This window comes from Sardina pilchardus, chromosome 15 (assembly GCF_963854185.1).
Source record: "Sardina pilchardus chromosome 15, fSarPil1.1, whole genome shotgun sequence".
Taxonomy (NCBI): Eukaryota; Metazoa; Chordata; class Actinopteri; order Clupeiformes; family Clupeidae; genus Sardina; species Sardina pilchardus.
In genome coordinates this window covers 9,800,025-9,809,900 of record NC_085008.1, presented here as the reverse complement: position 1 = coordinate 9,809,900, position 9,876 = coordinate 9,800,025, and the positions used below count along the sequence as shown (strand labels likewise).

At 41.1% G+C, this 9,876-nt stretch overlaps 1 protein-coding gene across 1 annotated transcript; it reads left to right on the top strand.

Annotated features, from left to right (window-relative positions):
• Positions 1 to 297: 297 nt before the first annotated feature.
• Positions 298 to 8,898, top strand: rfc4 (replication factor C (activator 1) 4). Its single transcript, XM_062555910.1, has 11 exons — positions 298 to 423; positions 1,093 to 1,214; positions 2,944 to 3,022; positions 4,283 to 4,362; positions 5,835 to 5,954; positions 6,127 to 6,270; positions 6,473 to 6,593; positions 6,770 to 6,895; positions 7,096 to 7,176; positions 8,253 to 8,366; positions 8,701 to 8,898. Exons 2-11 carry the CDS (start codon positions 1,102 to 1,104, stop codon positions 8,794 to 8,796), a joined length of 1,074 nt encoding a protein of 357 aa, XP_062411894.1. The 5' UTR covers positions 298 to 423; positions 1,093 to 1,101; the 3' UTR covers positions 8,797 to 8,898.
• Positions 8,899 to 9,876: the final 978 nt, after the last annotated feature.

Below are 9,876 nucleotides of genomic sequence, written 5' to 3'. Positions count from 1 at the left end.
AGTGAGCTATTACAAAAATAGCTAAAAGTAGACCAAATCTAGCGCCAAGGACTTTCACTCTCTGACATCCTGAGTCTGAATGCCTACCATGATTTGTTATTCTTATTTCATTGCAAGAGACAGTTTGAGTAGGCTACAATTTGTTTAACAGTTAGGCCTACATTTGTTTTTTCTTACAAAAGGACGTTCATCACTTCACAACGACTCGCAACTGTATCAACAACACCGGCAGGACTAGGCACAACCACACCATCCCGGATTCTACACCACGTGACAATTTCTCAAAACCGGCATGACGTAAGCGGAAGAAATCGGAACACATGCGACTGGCGGGAATTTTTTGCATTTGGCAGACAGGACTATTGTCAACAAATGTCAACAATTTGAATTTGTTTTGTACCTCTGTTGGATGCACATAATTTGGTAAGGACCTCTGCATCATTGTACCAATATCAATGTCGCTTACTTTGATATCAGTTTCGGCTTACTGAATCATGTGAACGCTATCTTGGATTAATTTACCAGCTACACGTTCAAGTTAACCGTAGCCAAGTTAGCTTACGAACACTCTAAGTTACCATAAGGGTTGTGCAGTGTTTTGCTTACATAGATAGCAAGCCACCTTATAACATATGTAAGGGATTTGTTTATTTTTTAGTGTACTGTTATTTGGGCTGGCGTGTTAAGTGTTTTAAGAATCCTGCAGCTCTAACAGGCTAACTAGCAGCTAACAAGGTAGCGTTAACATTGAATGACTGGTTAAAATGACTCCCGCGGTGATTTTCTTTTGGGCCCATGCACAATTATTCCCAGTAATCCAGTGAGACGACAAAGCTGACGTTACATTTTCTAAAACGAATGCTGAAGTTTCTCAAATGTCTGTGTCATGTTATTGCGACATAGACACTAAATGCATCTAGTTTCAATGGGTCGGTACGTCAGTTACACAGCTGTCGACTGAGGTTGAGTTTTATAAATTGTGAGATGTTTGGTTTCTTGTCATTAAACTGTTTTGGCAGATTCTGTCCTCAAATGAGCGCCTGAATCTCCTGTTGTTTAACCATGCACTGACAAGATATGCCTGTCGTGTAGCTCATAGAAATGCAGGCGTTTCTGAAAGGAACATCCAGCCAGAGCATCAAGCATTTGAAGGACAAAGCAGCTGGACCGAGTGGAGAGAAGAAACCCAAGGCTATACCATGGGTAGAGAAATAGTAAGACGCTTCATTTAATGCATGTTCCAAACAGTTTTGCTATCGGAGATTAGCAAACCTAAATAGATTATTCCAAGTCTGCAGCTTTTGGAATGCATGGAGACCTGCTGTATTTCATGTTGTTGCTGGAGAGCTGTTATGATGTTGCACATTAGACTGTGTACCTATTCTGCAAGTGTGAAATCTCCTATGATGCATGAGAGGGCTGTCTTGTTATAAGAGACGTATATACTTCATACTATATCACCACTATATATTTGGTAGAAAAGTAAAAATGGCAAATATCCTAATTAAATTTTAAGTGTATCAAAGTAAACTTCTAAAATACAGTAGCCACGCTATGAATCAAATGTTGTATTTTGAAAATACTGAAATATTGTTTAACGGGAGTCGGTAGCTTAAGTCACTTTGCACACTTCCATATATGTCTATTTAACCTAGTCTTTCATTAAGTACACTGACTGTTGATGAAGTGGATAGTGTTTGAGAGCAACAGCTTTTCTTTGGCTATGAGAAGTGTCATGAGCCTACAAACACTCAACATATCAACTATGCTGTCCTGCTTGCTACATCTCATAGCCTTAATACTGTATCAGAGATGCACTCAAAAAGTCACAACTGAAATTGTCAAGTGGAGACAAGGCTCTGACAAGTCAGTGCATGCCCATGCTTGATATTGCACTGTGTAACGCTGTCGATCAGGAAGAATCAAGCCCCTTTGGTTTTTAACTAACTTGCTGATCAGGAATCATCAAGACCCTTTTAGTTGGTATTTAACTAACTGGAGCAGTACTGTGTGACCACTAGATGGTGTTATATATTGTCAGGGGGCATAAATATGAATTTTCCATCGTGTCGCTTTAGGCAATACATGGGACAGGTTTTTGTGCAATGTTGCAGGGCAGCCACATAACTGTTCCGGTTGGATGATTAAAGTTCTCAAGAAACTGGAGGTTGGTGTGGTAGATGGATAGATAGATAGGTAGATACTTTATTGATCCCCAAAGGGAGTGCATTGTACAGTATGTGTGCGTGAGCAACCTACACATTACTCGTCATGCGCTGGATCATCCTCCTGAATCTCAATACTCTGATCTCAACAAATCTGGGCAAATTAATTCAGTACCAGTCAGAAGTTGCATCATTACCTCCGCCAAGGTGATTATGTTTTCATCAGGGTTAGTTTGTTGGTGTGTTTGTTTGTCTGTCTGTCTATTTGTTCGCAAGATAACTCAAAAAGTTATGGGTGGAATCCGATGAAATTATCTGAAATGACCCAAGGAAGAAACGATTACATTTTGGGAGTGATCACCGTCTGGATGCAGGAGGCGGTTATGTGTTTGCTTGGCGGAGGTTTGCGCTCTCTGAGTGCTTTTTTAGTTGTTTTTGCTTTTATGATGTCGTCCCATCACTAAAAGTAGTGATTTTACAAAAAAATATTTGGCAGTATTTTCAAACTACAAAAATACACACCTTTAAAGTATTTTGATACAAAATACGAAGACATGAAATTAAAATGACAAAATTCTATTTTGTGTTTGAAATACGTATTTTAAATACTGCCCATCCCCTGTCCACAGTCGAGTCATGTTTATGTATAGATCTTCCAAGCCTCCAATAAGCCTCCAAGCTTTAACTGTATTTAAGTCCTTTTCTTTTGTTACCTGCATAAATGTGTGGCAAACCTGCTGCTTGATGGTGCAAATAATGACTATCTTTAATCTTACAGCAGACCAAAGAGTGTGGACGAGGTGGCCTTTCAAGAGGAGGTGGTTGCTGTTTTGAAGAAATCACTAGAGGGCGCCGATGTAAGCATGTTTGCGTCATGCCCACAGCGCAGCAGTGAGAACACAACTTCGTGTGCCTCTCCTGTAGACCTTCGTCATGTAGTCATGGACATGTCTTTACCTCATAATTTAACTCCCCGTTTGATATATAACCCCACCATGTAGCACATAAACTGTTGTCTTTCGGTTTGATATTGTCATAGTGTAATTACTCACGTGATGTAACGACTGATGAGTCATGCAGTGAGTCTGTGACCGATCACCCATCTGTTTCTCCTCATTGACTGTCGGCTACACTGTGTGTTTGGTGTGCTATTAATAGCGAGGGGGCTGTGTGCTGCTCCTGAACCTGAGCTGGCCTCTCCAGGGCAAGGGTGTAATTGAACCCCCCCCCCCCCTGTTCAGCTGAGATGGAGGGCACAGGTGGCACTGGGTTGTGGGTCAGTCAGCACTGAAACTACTGCTATGTTAATGAACCTCTCACTATTTGGGGTTTCCTCACATTCTCTGACATGCTCTCCTCTTCATTAGCCTGTTGTAGTTTGAATTGTAAATACAACTTCATTTCTTCATTTCTGAAAGAGGACATAGAAGGGATGAATTGAGTATTGTACTGTGTTCTCTGATGTTAAAATAGTATATTCAACTTTGTTCTATAAAAAATAGTCAATTGCCGTTTTACAAGCCCAATTTAAACTTTTTGACTAAATGGCGCCCTCTTTGGCAACCGATATTGAACTTCAGTGGCTTTGCGATATTTGACATCACAAGTAGGCTTTGTTCTAATTCGCCCATTTTTTAGTGGATAATTCTAAGTTCAAGATTTTCATATGAAGGAGGGCAAAACCATGCCTCATGATCATGATGGCTCTTTGGTTATGCACAACCTCTCCTAATTACAGCAAAACCAAGACAAAAATGGGATAGATCCAAAGCACTCTTCTTTCAAAAATTAAAAAGCCTTTATTTTTAGCTGGCTATTTCATTATGAAAAGTTAAAAACAGGGAGTAGCAACCCAATCTTCAGGTAAGAAGGCTGTCTATGCCGCTGTTTTGCCCGTTAATCCTTCACCTCCACAACAAAAACATTTGTATTGTCTATATTGGGGATAAGTCGCGAGAAGTTTGTTATTTACAGAAGCAGAGTAACATATAAATACATCAACCTGCATAGTGTTGCTTCATACTCTTGAAATGGCAGCAGGATCTTGATTGTTTAGCTTTTGCTCAATGCTTTCTCCACTTGTCGTTGTTGACAAACATTACACTTCCTTATTGCAGTTGCCCAACTTATTGTTCTATGGGCCTCCGGGCACAGGAAAGACCTCCACCATCTTGGCAGCAGCTAGAGAGCTCTATGGGTGAGATATATCATATCTCTCTCTCTCTCTCTCTCTCTCTCTCTCTCTCTCTCTCTCTCTCTCTCTCTCTCTCTCTCTCTCTCTCTCTCTCTCTCTCTCTCTCTCTCTCTCTCTCTCTCTGTCTCTGGATGTCTTTGCCACATACTGTGCTTCTGTTCTCCGACATGATTTACTACTGTGATGTCTACATAAACACAACATACAGTAACTATGTTGTATTTCACAGCTGCATTTCTGTCCCCTACATCAACAATGGCATTGTGCCGGGTGGATTTTGGCTTTTCTTTGTGCTTATTTCACTTATTTATATATATATATATTAGTCTTTTTTTGTTGTTTTCTTCCCCTGTGTTCTGCTGTCTTTCCCTATATGCCTCTTGTGGTTCATCTCTGCTTTTTCTCACTTGCTGTCAGCACTTCACAGTGTTTTGAGTGCAGTGTTAAAGATGGCGTAAGCCAATCCACAGAGAGCTGAACTCTGACCCCGGCTTGCCCCTCACGGCAGATCAGAGCGCTTCTCAGCTCAGCGCAGCATTCCAGGCCGCTGGGCAGAGCTGGAGCCCCAGCCTCGGGTGCAGCTGGGGACAGACACACTCACACACACACACACACACACACACACACACTCACAAAATCAGCTGATTCCTCTGGTTTGGCAGTGAATACCCATATACACTTGAGTAGAGAAGATTCCTTTTTTTGTGGCCAGAAGTTGAGCTCTTCTGTGTCAGTGGAGGGCAGTTGTGGCCTCATGGAATGATATGAGGTGTTCGGGTCTTCCTTGTGTGAAGATCTAATCTAAATACTTTTACACATCTAAAGCACTAGCCTTTGCTGTTTTTTTTTTATTGTATTTTTATAACAAGGCTTATTTCCACTTAGTCATTAATCAGTCATATGCTTTCACCTCTTTCAAACATGAGAGGTTTTACTTAAGATGCATATCTGAGCTTTGCTGTAAACCCTATACTGCTATCACTGTTGTCAATAAGAGAAAGCCTCTTGACTTGACTGCTTGGTTGGTGTGGTATGAATTCTTTATTGCATCATGTTCATGTCAGAACTAGCCTTTGATGGTATTCTACTACATCTGGACTACGTACTGCATCAGTGACAGAAACAGTGATTTTACAAAGCAAACACTCAACAGGTGCTTGAACATGCTAACTTGTCAACGAGCAGTATGGAGTGACCGGGCACTTTAGCCACAGCAACCAATTAGAACATGCTGTTGCAGTTTTTTTGTAAGTTAAAAAGTTGATACATAGGAGAAGTAGTCAGTTTTAGCGACCAAGATGTGAAAACATTACCCACAAATTAAGATAGTTTGTATACAATAGCATATGTGGAAACCTTGACATATGCAGCATAATGGACTGGAAGGAAAATGGTGTTTTGTTGAGGTGCTACAACCCTTACATACATGTGTTGGATCGTTTCTGAGTTGGTCTCTATGTTGTGATCCCTTGCAGGCCTGAGCTCTTCCGACAGCGGGTTTTGGAGCTCAATGCCTCTGACGAACGAGGAATCCAAGTGGTCCGAGAGAAAGTGAAGAGATTTTCCCAGCTAACTGCAGCAGGCTCTCGGCCCGAGTGAGTGCATCAACCTCACATCACAACCGAATGACCCATACTCAAACCAACACATTGTTGTTGGGTTGAAGATCCAGTTTTCAGATGCTAAAGTGCGCTAAGTTGAGAGTTGATGATGTCCACAGTCAGATTTACAGGTTTTAGACTCATGTTGCCCCCTCCCTCCCATCAGTGGGAAGCCATGCCCTCCCTTTAAGATCATCATTCTGGACGAGGCGGACTCCATGACCAACGCAGCACAGGCGGCCCTCAGACGCACCATGGAGAAGGAGTCGCGCACCACACGCTTCTGCCTCATCTGCAACTACGTCAGCAGGTCTGTCTGGCCTACTGTAGTCTTGGCAGTAATATGTGTCTACATTTGGAAGTCTGTAACAGAATAGACCGTGAAAACCCTTTCCCATAGTCAGAAAAAGTGTGGGCAGATAGAATGTACCCTTTCCCACCCCTTTTTTTTCACGGGCGTACAGTATGAAAACCTTGAAACACCTTCGTGTTTGTGTGCATTAACTCCTCAGGATCATTGAACCGCTGACTTCCAGATGTTCCAAGTTCCGCTTCAAGCCTCTTGCAAATGACATCCAGGAGGAGAGAATCTTACAAATCTGCAAGAAAGAAAACCTAAAGTATTCTAAACAGGTACCTACTACAGTTAAACAAAGCACACAATCCTAGAAATCAGGTGCAATCAATTTTCTCACGAGGACCAACTTTACGCGTCTTATTCTTCCGTATGAAGTCATGATGAACTGCTATTAAAATCACAGCTGCAGTTAATGAAAATGTGGGCTTGTCTCTTCTCCTCTTTCCACCAGGGCATCGATGAGCTGGTGAGGGTGTCAGAGGGAGACCTGCGGAAAGCCATAACTTATTTACAAAGTGCAGCCAGGCTAAATGGAGAGGCGGAGATCACAGAGAGCACCATAATAGAGATCGCTGGGGTGAGTGCAGACACTGATCATCCAGACCACCACTGAAGTGGTGAGCCAGGTCACTAAGGACTTTCCTAGTGGAGTTTCAGTGGCATATCAATTCTACTTTTTTTACTTTCCGTGCAGACCATCACTGAACTTGATTCTCTGCTGAGAAAGCCTTGCACTTTAGAATCTGCTCTGGTGTGATTGTTAATCTGTCTTTGTAGGTGGTGCCCCCTAATGTCATAGACAACCTGCTTCAGATCTGTCACAAAGGCACCTTTGATAAAATGCAGATAGAAGTCAAGGTAAGACTATATCGCCTTTGACCTCGAACCACACTTGAGCGTTCATGTTCACCTGAACTGGTTTGCAGACCTAGTCTTGTTTAAGTGTTTCAGTCCACATGGCAGTCAGGAGAACACAACAGCATTGTTTTAGTCACGTCTGACTACCATTTCAAACATCACAATTATACATTTTGCTCAAGAAACTGTGTTGCCCACCAAGATCTTTACTTCCCTGAAATAAACCAAAATAAAGCAGCCAGTCAGCCCACTCAAGTTGTGTTCCAGTGAAATTCATCAGTTCCACACTTGCCGTGTAGGGACTGGTGGCAGGTTGAAGCGGTCTCACCTGGCCACATGTGCATGTAGTGAACACTGGCAGCACTCGTGCCACGTGCCTCCTCAGTCACGCTCACACTCTCACCCTGTAATGGAACACTTAACGGCTCTTTGGCTACAATTACTCCACTTATTTCATCGGAATGAATGGCTCATGTCGCCTGGCCTGCCAGTCGGCTGTATAAAATGCTTTTCTCCTAAACTCTGCTGGTTTGATGTGAGTGTGTCTCTGAAGTAACATCAAGTTTTGCCAACATTTTTGAAACATTACAACGTGTGAATAGAATGATTCATATCAGAAGCATTTTCCTTACATCAGCCAAGGGACTTCCATGTGAAATTAAATGCTTTGTTTATCAAAATACATTGCTTTACCACATGCAACTTGTAAAGCAATGTATTTGTAACTATGTAACTATGTCTCAGTTATGTTATTTGTCTAAGTAGTTCAGAGCAACAGTTTGATATGTCCATAGATATCTGTTGCAAGAGACATTTCTGTGGGTGCAAGACTGGAACCATGTGTACAAAGGAATGGAAAGATAGCCTTATGGGTGGGTGGAGGATACCATGAAAGGTTTTGGAACCTCCACCGTATATAATTCACTCTTAACCAGCAGTCTTTGGTGTAATCCACCTCACGGAGGTTACTAAGTCCTAGTCAGCAATGTAGTGTTCCATGTCTTTTATACTTACAGTAAGGTTAGCCACAATACAGGGACGGCTTCATGCTCACTGTTTTCTCTCGTCGTTTCCAGAATATGATTGATAATGGCTATGCTGCTACACAAATTCTTAACCAGCTACATGATCGCATCATTGAGGACCGCCTCGGTGACAAGCAGAAATCAGCCATTGCTGAAAAAATGGCAGTAAGTTTTTCTTTCATATATATATATATATATATATATATATATATATATATATATATATATATATCCTCTGAATCATATGAAGGGTGTTTCAAGAAGTTTATGAAGTGGGATTATTGACTATCCATTATTGTCTTCATATTTTGAGATTCTGCATAGAAACAAAATGCTAAACTGCTTTAAGTGTTATTATGGCTACTTTCATTCCGCATACAGTACTTTAACAGTATGTGGTTAGCAAGTGTTGATTGAAATGAAATGGTACAACTCAAGTGCGTTACGTCTCTTGAGCAAGTGCTGGATAACAGTAGGTGATGTCCCTTTTGGTTAACAGGAGGTTGACAAGTGTCTGGCTGATGGAGCTGATGAATACCTGCAGTTGATTAGTCTGGCCGCGGTGATCATGCAGCAAGCGACTCAGAACTCCTGAGCAGCATCACAACGCAACGGCTCCCACTTCCTGTCTGTGTCATGTACATTTTGTTATAAACTTCTTTTGTATTTTTGAAGCAAACAATGCTTATTTTTTCTTTGTTTGGGGTGTTGAGGGGGTTTGTTTATCCAGCAAATAACGATGCCCACAGACAAAGTAGAGTATGTTGCAGTACATGATTTTATGAAAGTATGATGTATTGCGATCTCGAAGCAAGTCAAATTTGTAGTTTCTTATTTCTCTTTTCATCAAACTACAGGTACGCTACCCGATCTGGTAAAGTTACATAGTGCGGTTATAGCCGATAGAGGGCCGCGAAGTGAGTGCAGAAGTGCCGTTCACCCTGTTATGAGTTGGTGAACCGCTGAAATGATTTTGGAAACATTATTTTAAGGTACAAACACTCATTAGTGTCGCTTTAATGGTTAGTGAGGAGTTGGCAAGGTCGTATGTTCACTAGTACATTAAGATTTAAGACAAAGTTGTGGAAGTTCATTTCTAATTTATGGTAAATGCAAGTGTGGGATAATGGTCAGGCACTCTAGCAGACCTGTGGCTTTTCAGGCATTACATGCACACATGCTGTGACCAGTGAAGTCAACATTAGGGTTAGTGCATCTTCAGACATACAGTACCCTCCAGAATTATTGGCACCCTTGGTAAAAGTTGACTAAAAATAGGTATAAAAAATATTTTTTAGGTGATTTATTGTACTCCCACAATGAAAACAATGAGGAAAATATACCCTGCCAGGCAAGCAAATTAATTCTGAGAAAAAGGAAAATCTCATAAAGAAATAAATATTTTTAACAAAAACAGCTTGCTCACAATTATTGGCACCCCTGAAACATATTATGTACAACATTTAACAGGAGCATTTTCCTATGTAAATGCAACGTTTTAAAGTAAATCAGAGTGTCTGTGAACTTTCAGAAGTAGTTCATGACGTTCTTTTTCACTATGGTATGAAAATGAAGTCACTCAGAGGCTAAATCCTCTAGTCATTTTTCAACATTGGAGAGACAAGAGAATACACTAAATTGAAATAAAAGAAATTGTGTTGACATTTGTAAGTAA

What these genes read in the sequence shown, in the direction of transcription:
- rfc4 (XM_062555910.1), top strand. Translation starts at nt 1,102, where the DNA reads ATGCAGGCGTTTCTGAAAGGAACATCCAGCCAGAGCATCAAGCATTTG. An exon ending in ATCTGCAACTACGTCAGCAG is followed by an intron (nt 6,271 to 6,472) that starts GTCTGTCTGGCC and finishes TTAACTCCTCAG; the next exon opens with GATCATTGAACCGCTGACTT. An exon ending in AAATGCAGATAGAAGTCAAG is followed by an intron (nt 7,177 to 8,252) that starts GTAAGACTATAT and finishes CGTCGTTTCCAG; the next exon opens with AATATGATTGATAATGGCTA.